This window comes from Marmota marmota, unplaced genomic scaffold (assembly GCF_001458135.2).
Source record: "Marmota marmota marmota unplaced genomic scaffold, marMar, whole genome shotgun sequence".
Classification (NCBI taxonomy): domain Eukaryota; kingdom Metazoa; phylum Chordata; class Mammalia; order Rodentia; family Sciuridae; genus Marmota; species Marmota marmota.
This window is the reverse complement of record NW_026000026.1, coordinates 7,116,267-7,133,653: the sequence shown is the minus strand read 5'-3', so window position 1 is coordinate 7,133,653 and position 17,387 is coordinate 7,116,267. Positions and strand designations below refer to the sequence as shown.

General features: G+C 50.3%; 1 protein-coding gene across 3 annotated transcripts in view; it reads right to left on the bottom strand.

The window, feature by feature from the left end:
- The window catches only part of Slc9a8 (solute carrier family 9 member A8), a 75,399-nt gene that overhangs the window by 17,194 nt on the left and 40,818 nt on the right, over nucleotides 1-17,387 (bottom strand). For 2 of the 3 annotated variants that reach the window (XM_015479460.2, XM_048810833.1), the window contains exons 8-10: nucleotides 12,751-12,894; nucleotides 7,633-7,771; nucleotides 6,005-6,110 (exon numbers count right to left, since the gene is read on the bottom strand). In XM_015479460.2, coding sequence (XP_015334946.1) covers nucleotides 6,005-6,110; nucleotides 7,633-7,771; nucleotides 12,751-12,894 — 389 coding nt within the window. The remainder of the gene's footprint in view (nucleotides 1-6,004; nucleotides 6,111-7,632; nucleotides 7,772-12,750; nucleotides 12,895-17,387) is intronic. The other variant, XM_048810832.1, reaches the window with a different exon arrangement.

Sequence of the window (17,387 nt, the reverse complement as noted above, 5' to 3'; positions counted from 1 at the left end):
GCTCAGTGGTGGAGCTCAGGCTCCGCAGGTGCAAGGCCCTGGGTCCAACCCCGGCACAAGAGCAAATCAACCAGACAAAGGCAACACCATGCGGAAAGGGCAGGGAGGGAGCACTGGGTGGCCTGGACCCCACCTCAGCTGGAAGACTGGGCGCCGGGTGCAGCGCTGACAGCCCCTCGGCCACTCAGTCCCATGCTCACAGATCCTGGCTCCCAGCTGTGAAAGGGCTCTTTCCACCAGCTGACTTCAAGAGGGACCATCAATCCTCTGGCAAGGTCAGGCCTTTGTGCTTCTAACTTTGATGTAAAAGTCAACCCAGAGGAGCCCGAGCCACGCTGAAGTCACCACACAAGTTACCTCACACCCGATCGTCATTCCACCCACAGAGAGAAGCTGTCATGGCCATAGGAGTGGACATCAAATACCTATTCTAGAAAGCCAGGGCTGCGGGCAGTCGGATCTGACAGAGTGTGGAAGTTCTCTCGCGACTGACCACTAGGAGAGGCCATATGGGAGCCTGTGAGACTCTTACCCCCAGGACCATCCTGCCCCAGAGTTCTTCAGGGGGACAGGCTCAGCAAAGAAGGGTTTAGCTGGCCTGTTTACTCAACACTCCTTGGGGGCCACACTGAAAATACAAAGAATAAGCTGGCCTCTAATCCCACCAACTCAGAAGGCTGAGGTAAGAGGTTCGCAAGTTTGAGGCCAGCTTCAGCAATTTACCGAGGCCTACGCAATTTAGTGAGACTATCTCAAAATAAATAGTAAAAAGAACCGAGGATGTGGCTCAGTGGTAAGCACCCCTGGGTTCAATCCCCAGTAACAACACAAAGAATCAAGAGTCAGCAACGGGGCTGGGGCTGGGGCTCAGTGGTAGAGCGCTCGCCTGGCATGCATGAGGCACTGGGGTCGATCCTCAGCATCACATAAAAATAAAGATACTGTGTCCCCCTAAAACAAACAAACAAACAAAAAAATCAGCAGGATGGAGGTGGACAGTGGGAGGGTGGTCATAGAAGACACTCGTTTTTCTGGTACTGAGGATTGAACCCAGGGTCACTTAAAAACCGAACCACCACATCCCCAGCCCCCCTCCTTTAATGTTTTGAGACAGGATCTCACTGATTACGTTGGGCCTTGCTAAGTTGCTGAGGTTGGTTTCAAACCTGCAATCCTTCTGCCTCAGCCTCCTGAGTTTCTGAGATTACAGGCCTGCACCATCACGCCCAGCAGACACGGCCTCTTTACCAAGGCCTTGCAGCCTGGAGGGTTGGCGGCCAATCTTCCTGCTTGTGTTTTTAGATGCCGGGAATCTGCTGCTCATGGGTATTTCCCAACTTTTAAAGACAGCAACTGATTCAAATCTTTAAAAATTCCCTGTATGAATAAACAAACCCAGTCTGGGAAGTGTGTCCGGACGATGCTGTGCCTGTGTGCTTGACCTACTGCTGTTGGAAACGGGCCACCCACGGGGAAGAGTGCCCCACCCAGGGCAGTGCCAGGTGGGGCATATGTCAAGTTCTGGGCTACAGGAAAGAGCCTGGGCCAGCAGTGGGCTCCAGAGCCCAAGGGACAGCTCAGGTGTCTCCCCATGATCCCTCCCTATGCAAAGGGGTCCCACCACCACCCAGACCACCCCATCCACTGCAGCTGCCACCTGTACAGGCTGGAAAAACACCACAGGGGAACAGGGTGACCTAAGCTCACTCTTAAGTGAGATAAATGCCATGGCTATTTAAAAAAATACTATAAGGAAGAAATCCTGACACATTTACCTCTTTATTTAAACCTTTATTTAATTTATTTATTTTTATGTGGTGCCGAGGCTCCAACCCAGCGCCTTACACGTGCCAGGCGAGTGCTCTACCGCTGAGCCCCAGGCCCACATTTACCTCTTTAAGAAGGCAAAATCAGCTAGGTGCTGTGGCTCACGAGGCTGAGGCAGGAGAATCACAGGTTCAAGGCCAGCCTCAGCAACTTAGCGAGGTCCTAAGCAACTTAGTGAGACCCTGTCTCAAAATGAAAAATAAAAAGGGCTGGAGATGTGGCTCAGTGGTGTCCTTGAGTACAATTCCCAATACAAAAAAAGAAGAAGAAGAAGAAGAAGGGCAAAATCATTTTAGAAAGTAGGTAGCTGGCAGGCCGCGCATAGTAGCACACGCCTGCAATCCCAGGGACTGGGGAGGATGAAGCAGGAGGATGGCAAGTTCAAAGGCAGCCTCAGCTAGTGCCCGAGTTAAATCTCTAGTACCAAAACCAAACTCAGCAGAGACACAATGCTTCTTGGAGTTCCTTTCACGGCAGTGCAAACGGACCAACACTTAGTAAGTGGCTGCACGGTATTCCATAGTGAGAATCTTCACTCTCACAGAGTGATCTGGAGGCTCCATCCAACCTCTCTCTGAAGACCCGGATTACCACAGCCCAAAGGCAAAGTGCAGGAGAGGAGTGCCCTTCCCAGGGCTGACGGTATGTTCCTGGCCTGCGCGGCTGTCCAGCGGCACCTGCAGCAACTCCAGAGGAGTCACTTCCCTCTGATCAGAAAACAGTGCCTCTTGGACAGAAGATACGAAAAACACTCCCTAAATGGATGCATAAAATGTATCTTCCCAACAGGGACTCAGTGCTAATGGCAGGGGGATAATTTTGAGAACCAGAGGTAAAAACAGGTAGGCGGGCCGTGACTCACAGGTAATGTTCAGTAAGCACCAAAGTTCAGAAAAGACAAAGTTGGCAGATGCCGGGAGCAGTTATCCAGGTGAACTGACTCAGGACTGACAACGAAGCCCTGAGGTCACAAGAGGCCCCCAGGGAAAGCAGCCCTTCCCCCTGCTTCCTCCTCCAGGCAATGGACTGCAGAGGGAAAAGGCAGGTCACCCACACCATTAAAAACCTCACCTCGGGTTCTCCCTGTGCCAGGTACTTAACAGCCAGGATGGAGCCAGGTGTGGTGGCTGAACTTAAGAAGAGCTCCCAGCTGAGACTCCAGGAGGGCAACACCACAGAGAGCCCGGCAGGTTCTGGGAGGTTGGAGCTGGGGTAGCTGCACGGAAAAAGCTCTGCGATTCTCCATAAGATCCCTTGAAGCCTTTGCCAGGATGAGATTCCGAGAGGCTGAGGATAGGACCACTGAGAGGTTGGCCCAGCAATCCCTGAGGCCTGAGAGCCGCCTGCCTCCCCCCAGCTGGAGCAGTGATGTCGCAGCACATGGGACAAGAGGCCAAGGACTGAGCAGGGCATTGCTTTAGTTAGCACTGCTTCTCTGGAACTGTCCTAACAAAGTTTAAGTCGACCTCAGGCCAGGGGTGATGGCACATGTGATTCCAGAGACTCAGGAGGCTGAAGCAGAAGGATTCCAAGTTCAAAGCCAGCCCCGGCAACCCTGCCTCAAAATCAAAAGGACTGGGGGTGTAGCCCAGTGTGGGTTCAATCCCCAGCACCACACACACACAAAAAAGTCCAGAACCATATAAAAAAAGACAGTAAAATCTTAAACTTGAGTTCATAATGACCAGCCTCCAATAGAAAATTAATAGCAAGCAAAGAATAGGAAACACAAACAAATTGATAGGACAGACCAAGAATTGACAAAGATTGAAGGAATAGGTAAAGAAGCACTTTAAAATACCTATTATAAATATGCTCAAGAATACAAAGAAAAAAATGAGCATGGTAAAGAGAAAAATGAAAGATATAAAAACGGGGTGGGGTCATGGCTCAGTGGCAGAGCGCTTGCCTGGCATGTGTGAGGCACTGGGTTAAAATTCTTAGATGAAAGGAAAGAAAGAAAGGTATTGTGTCCATCTACCAAAAAAAAAAAAAAAAAAAAAAAACAGAGAACTTCTGTAGATGAAACAACACAATAGCTAAAATGAGAAATACACTAATAGGATTAACAGATACCCAAATGGCAGAAGAAAAGATCAGTGAACTTGAAGACACACTGGTAGAAACTAACTAAAATAAATCACATATGTATATGTGTGTGTATATATAAATAGTATCTCTATATTTAAATATGTGTATGACTAAAAAAAAAAAAGAGCACACTGTGGGCCAGTAGCACACATGCAGTCATAACTGGAGTCCCAACAGGGGGGCAGAGAGAAGAAAAGAAAAACTGAAGAAATAGGTAAAGAAATCACCAGTTCAATGAAGGCTATACACACCTAAACTATCAACCCAAAAATCTCCAGGGGGCTTCCCAGAGGAATCCCCAGAGAACCACACCCAGGCACATCCAAACCCAATGGCCATGCCTCTTCTGGGAGGGATAAGCTTTTTAAAAATTAAAATAAGAGTCATCAAGGAACTGGACTCTGTCACATCCTGGTGGGAATGTGACATGATACAGCACTTTGAAAAACACTTGGCAGGTTTCTAACAAAGCAAAATATATATTTACCATATGACCCACAACCTTCCTCCTGATATTTAACCCAAGATAAATAAAAACATGCACACACGTTCATAGTCCCAAAGGTAGAAAGACCCAAATGTCCTTCAAATGGTGAATGGCCAGCAGACTGTGGTGCCAAGAAGCGTTTAAGTTACTGATGTGCGAGAACACACACGCTTCTCAGGAACAGCACAAGTGAAGGAAATGAGTCCTAAGACCAAAGACACACGAGCTCCTTCACCACCATGTGGAGAGGGCGAAGCTCCAGTGACCAGAAGGTCAGGGCGTGCCAGGCTTGGACAGCCTGAGGGCATAAGGGAACCCTGTGGGGAGATGGAACGTTCCACATGTTGACTGTGGTGGCAATGTGACTGCATATGGTTGTCAACTTCCACAGAATGTATACTTGGAATAGGTACGTTTACTACAGGTAAGTCAAACCTGGACCAAGATTTAAAATAAAACAAGAAAGAACAGAAAAGAAAAGCCTCCCTGTGGCAGAGAGCTAGCCAGCCCCACAGCGGGGGCTCCTTCCAGAACAAGGCCTCTGAAGGGCCTGCAGGGTGGGGTCAAGGCAGACCCTCCCTCTCCGCTGTTCAGCTGCCCCTCACACAGGGGAAGCGGTAGCCAGGCTCCAGGTGCCAGCACAGCCTCCATCTCTAGGCCAGCGCCCTAAAAACTTGCAGTGGACACAGGCTCACCTCCCGCTGGGAGGAAGGCCTGCCCTGCATGCCTGACGCGGAGGGGGAGGGCTCCAGCAGCACTACCTGTGAGGGGCCACCCCTCCTGCAGCTGGGAGCAGGGTTTCTAGAATCCCATCCCAGAGCCATCTCCGCTGCTGGAAACCACACACCCTCCTCCCCTGGGTGCAGGGAAAGGGCATTTGAAGCTCAGGGCCACCACTTACTGCCTGTGCATCTCTGAGCTGATGACTTAACTTCCTAGAGCCTAAATTTTCCACGGGGCTTGTGGAAAATTTAAAAAGTGAACCCAAGCTGGGGCATGGTGGAGCACACCTGTAGTCCTAGCTACCTGGGAAGCTGAGGCAGGATGCTGCCTTCAAAGCCAGTCTGGGGAACACAGTGAGACCTCATCTCAAAAGACAAAACAAAACACACCCCACTGTGATAGCATCACGTCACACTTTCTTGTGCCTCTGAACAGCCCTTGGTATGTGGTTTCACGATGACCTGTTTTGGAGGGACCAGGTTAGAGAAGCATTGGTTCTTGAATCAAGTCAACTACTATGCATCACTACTCTGCCAATTTCAGCTCTGACCTCAGGCAACATATTTCATTTCTCTCAACTTTGGGTTTCTCATCAGTATAACAGGGATCCTCACAGTACCTCCCTCCCACAGCCACCTACCTACAAGGGAACCTCCTAAGACTGACGGTTAAATGAAAGAAGGTGGGTAAAGACCCCAAATGGCTGCGCCCTGGAGATGGTCAGGCCTGAATCTCTAGGCACCATGAACCCTCTTTAAGCCTTAATCTCTTCTGAGTTGACTCTGCCTCTCACGATGGAGAGTGACCCAAGTGAAAAACTTTTCAACAGAAGGACAATAAGCCATTGCCATAGTATTTGTAGGGTCTGTCACTTACCTGAGAGTGAGATTCCTTCTGCAAGCCCATAAGGCAGATAGGCAAAAATGATCATCATGCCAAACTCCAAGGAAGGCGTTTTCCTCAAGTCAATATGCTTTAGTACGTAAATGGCAATCGTCAAGGAAAACGAACCAGGGGCTCTTTTTTTTTTTCTTTTTTTAATATTTATTTATTTAGTTAGTTATTGGCAGACACAACATCTTTGTTTGTATGTGGTGCTGAGGATCGAACCCGGGCCGCACGCATGCCAGGCGAGCGCACTACCACTTGAGCCACATCCCCAGCCCAAACCAGGGGCTCTTGAAGTCACAGAACTGCAGCTTTCCAAATGTATGAAGTAGACAAAGGAAATGAAAGACTTGAGCATCCCAAGGTTCCAACGGCAAACTAATCATCATGGATGCTTCCTACTCCACGGGGCTTGTGGAAAATTTATTGTTATAAAAAAGGGAAACTAATAAAACACTAAAAAGTACAAATTCCTATGATAAATAGGGGAAAATTCAAATCAACTACTTAAAAAATGCTGACTTAGAGGACTGGAGATGTGGGGTAACAGGACAGTCTGGGCTGCAGACACACAGAGGGACAGGCCACAATGCTAGGCCACCTTCCCACCTCCTAGGAGGACTCAGATGGGACTGTCAATGGGTGCCTGTTTCCAGGGACTCAAGGCCCAGTTGAAGGACTGTGTCCCCGTCCCTGCACACTTCTATACCACAGCCTTGTGTAAGGAGGGAGTCGGTGCCCGCTCACATGCTGCTCACGGGCCTAGACGGAGCTCAGGGACCCATCACTCTGCCTCACTACGCACATGCTCTGCAGAGAAGCAGCTCAGCGCGCAGGAAACGCTGAACAGGAAGGCTCGCTCTCCTGCCCATTCTGTTTATTGGTTCAATATGAAAAGCTGTCAGCCGCCTCGAGAGAGCTTTAGGCTTCTGGACAGAGGAGCCGATGGGAAAATTCAACAGAGTGGCAGGAAAACACTCCAGGCAAGAGTCTTCCGGCCATCTGTGAAACAAACTGCTTATGGAAGAGGGCCAGGTGGCCACGTCCCGGCTGGCGGCTCGGCGCGTGCAGAATGGTCTGGTGCCGGCTCATATTTTAAACATGATGGATTTTCAACGGCAGTTGAGGCGCCTTTGCCTTGACAGGCCTCTTTTCTGCTCTGGCTGGAAAAGCTCACGGTTGTTTAGAAACAAAATCAGTGCAAATAACTTAGACGGAGCTCACTTCCAAAGGCCCTTTCCAATCACGTTCAGCTGGGAAAAGATTCTGTCAATTCCACATTTTTGAAGAAATCCCATTTCCAATATTCTGTATGTGCGAACTGAGACAGCCGACAAGGAAAGTCATCGGAATGCAGTCATTATCCTGACAGCTGAGAACGTCCCCGGTCACACCTGATGACTCCACAGTGCACAGTGTTGTTAAGCTTGGAAAGTGATATCCTAAATTTCATGTTAAATTTTAATTCCTTGAGTCTAGAGTATTTCTCAAACCAAAACTAAACATGGCTTCCTTTAAACAAAATCTTGATTAAACTGGCCCCGAAGGAGCAGGAAGAGCCAGCTCCCGATGGGTGCCACTAGAGGACCCCACCCTGGATCACACCAAAAGGATATTAATGCAGAAATCAAGCCAGTGAGGGTGCCGAGTGCCGCAGAGCCAAAGAACATTTTGAGGAAGTAGCCAAGGGCTTGTAAAAATGTTTGCCACCCACTGACATCTGACGTATTCTTTCTTGTTAAACCTTCAGCTGTGCTAGGAAATAAAGGATAATATAATGAAGTCAAAATGTTATATCAGGCGCAGTGGCACATGCCTGCAATCCCTACGATTCAGGAGGCTGAGGCAAGAGGATGATAAATTTGAGGCCAGCCCTGACAACTTAGCAAGACCCTGTCTCAAAAATAAAATCAAAAGGGCTAAAAGGCTGAGGATGTAGCCCAGAGACATGGCGCCCTGGGTTTAATCCTCAGTACCTCAAAGAATAAAAATCAATAAACAGTTAAAATATTATAGACAATGTTCTTAGAAATTCAGAACTTAAAACTTATTTCTTGCTTATTTCCTTATTCCTTCATTATTACACTGTTCAGCCAGTCAGATGTGTATCTCCGTTCCCCCACTGTGCCTGGGATGCTGCATTAGTTTCTGGGGACTGGGCGATAAGAGCAGCGTCCAGCCCCCCAGGAGCTCTCCCTAGTCAGAAGGAGAAACCCAAGATGGAAATGAATGGGGGGGGGGCAGGGAGGGCTGCAGAAACACGGCATGGAACTCCCACTAAGGGGGGAGTCAAGGAAGCTTCTAGAACAAACGTGGGCTGGATTTAGATACAGGATAAAGAAGAGATCAGGAAGGACCCTGCGGGGGTGGGGAGGCAGGGAGCCCAAGCGGTGGACGCACTCAAGTGCTTGGATCAGTGCGGCTACAACACAGAAGCAGGATGTGGGGACAGGTGGGGGGCAGTGGCAGGAGACAGGAGAGCAGCAGGCGGTAGTGTTTCACCCTGACGATGGGACAGGTTTTCATACCAGACACCTGCAGTGACCCTGAAACTGAGACCATGGCAAAAAGCCAGGCTGGAATGGAGCCGCCCAGAGAAGAAATGTCAGAGGTGCAGGGCGAGGGGAGGATTGAGGAGACATTAAGGAAGAAGAATTGAGAGAACTCTCCTTTCGCTCTAACAAAGACTAAATAAAATGTCAGAAGCCATAAAATTCAATTGTGGGTTTTGTCCTCAAAGGGAGGACACCATTCCCACACAGCCATTCTATTCATTACACATCCTCCTCCACCCAGTCCCAGGACTCTCAGGACTCCACACACCTCTCTCCTCCCCGCCTCCTCCCTCCCAGAGTCACTCCTCCCCAGTTTCTATAGACATCCTCCTCTTCCTGCAGACCAGCTGGGGCTGAGTTCCGCAGCCTGAGCAATGCACGCAAGCAGGCCAGCAGTCAGCTCCAAACTCCTCGGCGGTGTCCTGACACTTCCAGGAGGAAGCCCTGTCTTCCAGGTATGACCTAGCTCCCTCACCTACCTGAACTCATCTCCCATTCAGGTGGGCCACACTGTCACTGGTACCTCCCTGGAGGTCACCTTTCATCTTCCCTGGCCCCAAGTGAAATCCTCCAATGGACCCTAAGCACCCAGTGTCAGTGCCACTCCCCCAGGACACCTACACTGACCCCGTAACACAAGCTAGCCCAGATACTGGCCTTCGTGGTGCCTGACTGCTTCACACCATGTGAAAACTGCAGGGAATCATTTCCATGAAGACCAAGCCTCTGTCCACGTGGATCACTGCCACCCATCCCAGGTCTATCTAAAGCACAATCCAGCACATGAAAGACACTCAGTACATTTTTGTTGAATCAGTAAATAAAATCAAGAATCTCTAGCAGCACCACACAGCTTCATCGATCAGCATTTCATTTGAAAGTAGAAAAATCTCTGTCAACAGGGCAGCTTGGTCAAGTCACCCAGGAAACCTTTGTGGAGACTCAGCACAGAATAACATAACAAGGATTCTGAAACGCCTTGCAAAAAAGAAACCTAACTTTCTTCACACCAGTTTTCCACTTTCCTGAATGTTCCATCTCCCCCACCTCCTGTCTTTTCCAAAAGGTTACTAGCTCACGAATGTGAGGCCAATGAGGGCTCTCCCTAGAAAAGTGCTTTGGAAGGTCAAGGTCATCTGCAGTTCCCCACAGGGACCTGGGGATCACATACTTGACCCCAGGCCTACAGCCCCACCCTTCTCCACTGCCTGCCAGAACACAGGTGTCTCTGGCTATTTTCTTTTTATACAGAGGAGGTGAAGACCCAAAGACCAACTAGGATTTAGAGCAGACCCAGGGCTGGCCAGCAGGCTCTGAATGCCAGAAAAATGAAAGCAGGATCTGGGTTCTTCCTGGCTTAGCAATTTTTTCTTCTTTCTTTCTTTTTTCAGTACTGGGGGTTGAATCCAGGGCCTCGAGCATGGCTAGGAGAGTGCTCTGCCACTTAGCCACATCCCTACCCTTTGCAGAAACTTTATTTTGAAACAGGGTCTTGCTAAGTTGCTGAGGCTAGCTTCCAACTTCAATCCTCTTGCCTCGGCCTTCCAAGGCAATGGGACTATGGGGTGTGCCACTGCCCTGCTGGGTTTTAATTTTTGAATATAAGGTGGAGGCTACCACGTCTGACCCTCTTGTTCACTTCTCTAGGGTGGCTTTCACCCGCATGCATCAAAGTCATCAAGTCCAACTTGTTTCTGAGCAGCATCTGGCACCAGAGGCAGAGGACTGACAATCAGCCGTTAGCATATCTGTAGTCAAGGAGGCTGACTTCTGAGGGGCAGGGTCGCCCCAGTGTTACCAATGGCAGAGGGAAGGAAGTCTGGGAACTGGATGCATGCAGTCCAGAGATCCCACTGTGGAAACAGTCACCACAGGCGATCTTGGCCTCAGAGGCACTTCCACTAAGAAAGAACCTTTGTCTATATACAATGACGTCATCAGCTCTTGTTTTTCAAAATATCTCCTAATCTCTGGCCTTTTTGCAGCAGAGACCTGGAAAAGCTCAGAAAAGGTCGTGACAGATCTTTTCTCTTTAAATAAATGAGAGATGAGACAATTCAGTTTAACTCCTAATGCATAAAAATAACTCATGATGTTAACTCCAAATCAGGCAAAATTCCTTATCACAAATTTTCAATATGTTACCAGGATATGAGATAAAAGTAAAAACCAGAGAGCTAAGCGGCTTTCAGAATAGACCTTAGATAAGAAGAACACACTGTGCCAGGCACGGTGGCATATGCCTGTGATCCCAGAAGTTGAAAGGATGAGGCAGGAGGACCATAAGTTCAAGGCCAGCCTCAGCAACTTAGCAAGGCCCTAAGCAACTTAAGACCTTGTCTCAAAATAATAATAATTTTAAAAAGGGCTGGGGATGTGGCTCAGTGGTTTAGTAACTGTGGGTTTAATCCCTGGTAACCCTCCACCAAAAAAAAAAAAAAAAAACCCTCATTGCCACCAGATTTGTTTTTGTTTTTGATTCTGGGGATGGAACCCAGAACCACACATATGCCAGGCAAGTGCTCTACCACTGAGTTACACCCCCTTCCTTTTTATTTTGAGACAGGGTCTCACTAAGTTGCCCAGGTTGGCCTGGAACTTGTGATCCTCCTGCCTTGACTTCTCAAGTAGCCAGAATTATAGGCAACTTCCAGTACAGGCACCCAGTGCCATAGATTTTTTGAAAGGTCTTACGGCATGCTATATGATAATTTCCTAATAAAACTATATAAGTTTTTGCCAAAATAAATGGAAAAAAAAAAGGTATAGGAGCTGGTCCAGAGTCTTACAGCTGAAGGCATTGACAGGACTTGAACCCAGGTCAGCTTGACTTCAAAACCTGGTTTGGGGCTGGATGTACGGCTCAGTGGTAGAGCACTGGCTTAGCATGTGTGAAACCCCCCAGTTCTGTCCCCAGCAACAAAGGGAAGAAAATGGGCTCTCTCTACTACAGAATACCATATTATTCCAACATATGAATTCTGACATCTTATGATTCATCTTTAATTTCTCAGATCCTATCAACCAGGGCAGTAATACCAGTGAATGTTTGAAAACGATCTGTAGTTTTCAAAGTAGTTTTACACCACAGCACCTGCAGGTGGGACGCCTGTGGCTATGAAAACGAGGGCCTTGTGCAACAGCTGGGAAGCAGGAGAGGAGGGCCTCTTGATCACCTTTTTTTTTTTGCTCCCAGGATGGAACCCAAGGCCTCAGGCATGCAAAGCCAGCACTCTGCCATTGAGCCTGCACCCTGGTCCTGTCTGTTGCTTCTGTCTCCAACAATGCGTCCCACGGCCTGGAGAACACACAAAAAGCCAAGAGGGGCCAGCACAGCGACACACCTATCACCCCAGCTACTCAGGTCGAGACAGGAGGACTGCAAGTTCAAGGCCAGCCTGGGCAACTTGGCAAGACGTTGTCTCAAAATAAAGTTTTTAAAAAGAGCTGGGGCGATGGTTGACCGAGAGAGTGCTTGCCTAGTAACGTGAGACCCTGGGTTCATTCCCCCGAACCCCCCCTGCCCTGCCTACAAAAAATAATAATAGTTTTGAAACCAACTGAATCAGAGACTGAGGTGGGACCTGAAAATGTCACATTGAATAAGCACCCTCAGTGATGCTAACAAGTTGAGCCCAGAAACCACCACTAACAGTTCAGAAGACTGGATTCTCCTAGTCACTCCTGGTCCTGATATATTCCTATGGCACAGAATGGCTTGTCAGTGCACAAAGATAGAGAACCACAGCAGGTGAGCCAACTACCCAGAGAACAAGCCACTGTACAGGTAGCTGCGTGGAAATGTCTGAAACTTTTTTTTTTTTTTTTCTTTTTTTGGTACTGGAGATTTAACCCAGAGGCACCTAAACATGGAGCCACATGCCCAGTCCTTTTTTTTTTTTTTTTATTCTGAAACAAGGTCTCACTAAGTTGCTTAGGGTCTCACTAAATGGCTGAGGCTGGCCTTGAACTTGCAATCCCCCTGTCTCAGCTTGCCAAGCTGCTGGGAAAACAGGCATGTGCCACTGCACCTGGCTGAAACATTTTTTTTGATGCTGGGGATGAACCCAGGCCCTGGAGAATGCTAGGTCAAGTGAGTGCTCTACCACTGAGCCATGCCCCAGTCCTCTTCTGACAATTTGTTCCTGGGACTGTTGGTTCTATGACACCCACACTTACTTGGTCAAGACAATGGAGACGGCATCGTTGAGAATACTTTCTCCAAACACCAGCATGTTGAGCACGGGGTCCACATGCAGAGCATTGAAAATAGCAATAGTGGCCACGGGGTCAACAGCAGATATTAGGGAGCCAAATGCGAAACTGGAAGAAGAGAGAAGGAAATCTTGAACACGATGTGCTTGGTCCACACAGCAAAGCGTCGCAGTCAGTGCCTGTTTCACACAATGTGAGGTGCACCAGCTAGAGTACTGACAGGAGCTGGTGTTGGCCCACTATATCTGCTGACTGGCCTTGCAGGTGGAGCAAGTCAGACCCATTCCAGAAGGAGCTGCTAGAAATGGTCTGGTGTCCCCAGCAGCACTGTGACTTTTTTTTGCCCAATGCTGGATGGAAGACTTTTGCCTACATACATCACACACCAACCAGCCCTCCTAGTCAGAGCAGTTGAAGCCCAGTGGTTCACAACCTGCTGGGCCTGACCTCTGCCCCATGCAACTAGGTGGTCTTAGTGCCACCTGTGACCAATGCCAGTCTCCAGATGGCAATATCTAAGAAAGTGCCAAGCTGGGCATGGTGGCACATGCCTGTAATTCTAGAGGCTCGGGAAGCCAAGGCAGGAGGACTGCGAGTTCAAGGCCAGCCTCATCAACCTAGCGAGGCCCTAAGCAACTCAGTGAGACGTCGCTAAATAAAATATAAAAAGAGCTGGGATGTGGCTCAGCGGTTCAGTGCACCTGGGTTCAATCCGTAGTACAAAAACAAAGAAAAAGCCAGGGCAACTCCAGGGGGTGGCTTGGGTGGCAGACACCAACGCCGTGCTGGCTCCCAACCAGGCCCTTGGGACTCACAGACAGTGCCCAGGATGACGGAATTGCTTCTACCAAGTCACCACTTGAATTGTTCCAGCCACTGAGGATTATCACAACAGCAAGGTACCTGTGGCACACACTGGGTCCCAGCCCTGTCCCAGGCACTCTGCACACAGTTCCTCAGCAATCCACGCAGAGGGTGTGGAGACAGCCCGGCTGCTGCCTGGCTACAAAGGCCCAATGGCAGACGGGGTGAGGGGCTCACCCAGTCAGTCAGCTAACGAGGGGCAGGATCAGACTCGAACACAGACTAACTATCTCCGTCCTGCTCCACCCACCTGGGTGGCTATGGCACTAGCCAGAGACTCAGCCAAATTTAGAAAATGGCAAAGTGTGACACAGGAAGTAAATGGGATGATGTGAGAACCAGTAGCCTGGCAGAGAGAGGTGTGTGAGAGCCCATCTGATTGAGGGGTCAGGAAAGGTCTGACCCCGTGTATGCAAGCACCTACATGACAAGAAGCAGCGGGCAGGCCAAGGTGATGGGGGCAGAGGTACATCAAGTATCCCCAAGGTGGGAGCAAGCCTGGCAGGTGGAAAGCAGAGGAAGGTGCTCATGGCAGGGTGGGTGGCCAGGGCAGGAGACCTAGAAGCTTGTGAGGGAGGTGGCCCAGGTCCCCTGGGGTCCTGTGGGCCCTAGGGAGTCGGGATGATTTACTGATGGCCCTCCTTGGCTCCTCCTGGGTATGTGCACTGGCCTACAGTGCTTCAGTCCCCTCCCTGCTGTGACAGCTTCTCTCGACAAAACAGAAAGCCTGGGGGTCTGGCCCTGCAGCAGAGTCGCAAGCCAGACTGTCACCAAGCTTGCAATCTGGGAGAGAAAGGAGCGACACTCAGCTTGCGGCAGAGAGTGTACTTCATGGACTGTGCCATCACCAAGACTGCCCACGGGGGTCCCACCTGGCTGCCCTGCTCATCACTCTCCCCTCAGTCACTCTCTCTCTGGCCCTGGGGTTTCCACGGCAGCGCCCTATGGAGTGTGAATCCAGGCAGGAGAGCCTGCAGCACACGCTGAGGACAGACCCTGGAGAGCAGTCCCTGCTCAGGCTCAGCTCTGACTCCACTCGACCTGTGTGTAGGCTGCCTGTCACCTTTGCTGTCACCAGAATCCATGAAAGGCACAGCCCTAACACCTGTGGAAGGAAGGTAGGCAGGGCACGGAGGGGCGTGAAGAAAGGCGACTCCCAACCACCTGCGAGTGGGAGGCCCAGACTGCAGCCCTGCACAGCAGCCCAGCCTGGCCTTTGCTCTCACCTGGCCCCAGCAACAGGGCAGGGAGCATGGGTGCCAGCTGGGGGCTGGGTGGGGCTGCGTGCTGCACCCACGTGCTGGCTTGGCTGGCCCTCTTTCCACTCCTGAGCAGAGCACGTGGGTGCACAACTCAGCATCCACACCTGTCTTGGTGACAGCCACACCTCCTACTCCCCACTCCTGTCACCACTCGGCTCTAGATGTGTCAAGAGGCCCAAGCTTGGACAATGAGAATATCACTGGAGGTCTTCGGTGCAGCCCTTTTGGCAGGGATGCTGACAAGAGGCGACGTGAGCCTGGAGCCATTGGTACTGCCACCCAGGGCGAGCTCACCAAGGAGCAGGCCAACCTGAGGGGGTCTGGGCTAAGGTGCAGTGACAGACAGGCAAGACTCCCACATGGTAGTCCCCATAGGGTGTCATGCTAGATGCCATCACCTTGGGGACACTTCGGTCCTGTAAACTTCTTCCTCAACAAACTTCTTCATCTTTTTTTTCTTTTACCTAAACCAGTTTGCACTAGCTTGAGCTGCACAGTAGCTCTGACATCCTGAGGCAGACAGCGAGGATCCACAGGGGCACTGGTGAGGGACAGCAACAGGCCCCAGTCTTCAAGGGCCAGGAGCTACAAGTTCAACTTAAGAAAACTGTGGGAGGCCATCCTCGCACGTGATCCGAGTCACCTCCCCGGCTGGGCGAGAGGCGCTTAGACACATCCTTGTGTCCAGAGCTTTCCCCACCCTTCTCGGGTCCAAGGGCTTGTCTGTGTGGAGGCGTGCCTGGCCACTACCCGGAAGACCCAATCGTCTCACCGGACCTTGGGACACTGCCTGCCTTAATCTTCATTGGATGGGATTTTCCCCAGAATTTTTTGTTCCCCAGTAAAAGTCCACTCCCTGGCGTGTTCTCTCTCTCGCTGGCCTCTTCAGTAAACCTCACTATCGTAATAGGCAGCTGGAGGCTGGGGATACGGGAGGGAAGCCGTCCTGAGCTGGTTTAAAGGTAATTAGAGTCTGTCTCTTTAATTCAAACTCCCTTTGGATTTCCCACAAAGTCGAACCTTCACCTGAAAAGTTGAAAAAAGCCGGTGCTGGCCCAGGCTAAAGAAAACAGACTCAGGTGGTGAAAAACCCGGGATTTTATTTAGGGTGCACTCTCTGTCCAGCAGAAACATCATTAAACCACCACCTGTGCCACGGGGTCATCTTTGTGTTTTCTGCCCTGCACAGGCTGCATCAGGTGACCTGTGGGTCTCATTGTGGCCTACATGTGCTTTTGGGAAAATGGCATTGCTGTCAACAACATCAACAACAAAAGCCTGGACCATTCCAGTCAGGTGCGGTGGCGCACACCTGCCATCCCAGCACCTTGGGAAGGTAAAGGAGGTAAAGCCAGCCTCAGCAACTCAGCGAGGCCCTGAACAACTTAGTGAGACCCTGTCCCAAAATAAAAAATAAAAACCGCTGGGGATGTGGCCCAGTGGTAAAGTCCTCAGGTTCAACTCACAGTACCCAAAATAAAGACAAAAACTGGACCATTCCCTATAAACATCTAGAAACTACAAATCTAGCCAGTTTTTAAAATAATTTTAACCAGTGTTGTGCACTGGAGAGCATTTGCTTCGTGTACATGAGGCCCTGGGTTCAATCCCAGCACCAAAACAAAAACTTCAAACATCTAGTCATTGTGGGCCACATGTCCATTGGCCCACATTATGTGGAGGAGCTGAGAAGCACTGCAGCCCTCAGACACGTGTCTCCAGTGGCCACCGTACCACCTCCACCACACCTGACACCTGCCCTCTGCCCGGGGCGGGGTGGGTCTGCTCCTACCGTTTGGCTGTAGGCGACTCTCTCCCCTCCGCGACCCCAACACCCCAACCATGGCTTCAATTCAATTTCACAAAAGTGAATCCAGCAGCATCGTCTCTAGCCAGTTGCCCCCAAATCTGGTCGAAGGTCTGAATGTTGGACACCTGCCCTCATGTCAGTGGGGTGCGGGGCATTTCTTTTCACTTGTGCAATCAGGGACCAAATGGGCTTTACTCTGCCTCCTAAGGAACAGGAGTGTGACTCCGGCTACTTCTTCACATATCAAGACTTTTCTACAACAAGAGCTCCAATACTCATGTCTCAGGAAGGTGCGGGAGGCAGGGGGGACAGTGGAGGTGGAAAGGGGATGGGACCCGTCATCAGAGGCACATTTCTCATGAAAAGGGTTCTGAATTTTAGTCCTAAGGTACTAGGTTGCTGCTACAGTCTGGAAGCTCTGGCCGCTCGTATTAAGGACCTGGGACTGAGTCCTTGAGCCATCCCCAGCAAGCCACAAGGCCAGACCAGGAACCAAGGGGCAGGGGGACACACCCCCAGCTGCACTGAGGGTGGAGCTTTGCTAGTCTGACCTCCTGAGATCCAGCTGCCAGGGCTCGCTCTTCTTTTTCTTTAAGATGGGGTCTGTGCCCTCACACTCGCATGCCCGGCTCAGCCATCTGAGTGACCGGTACTATAGGCATGTG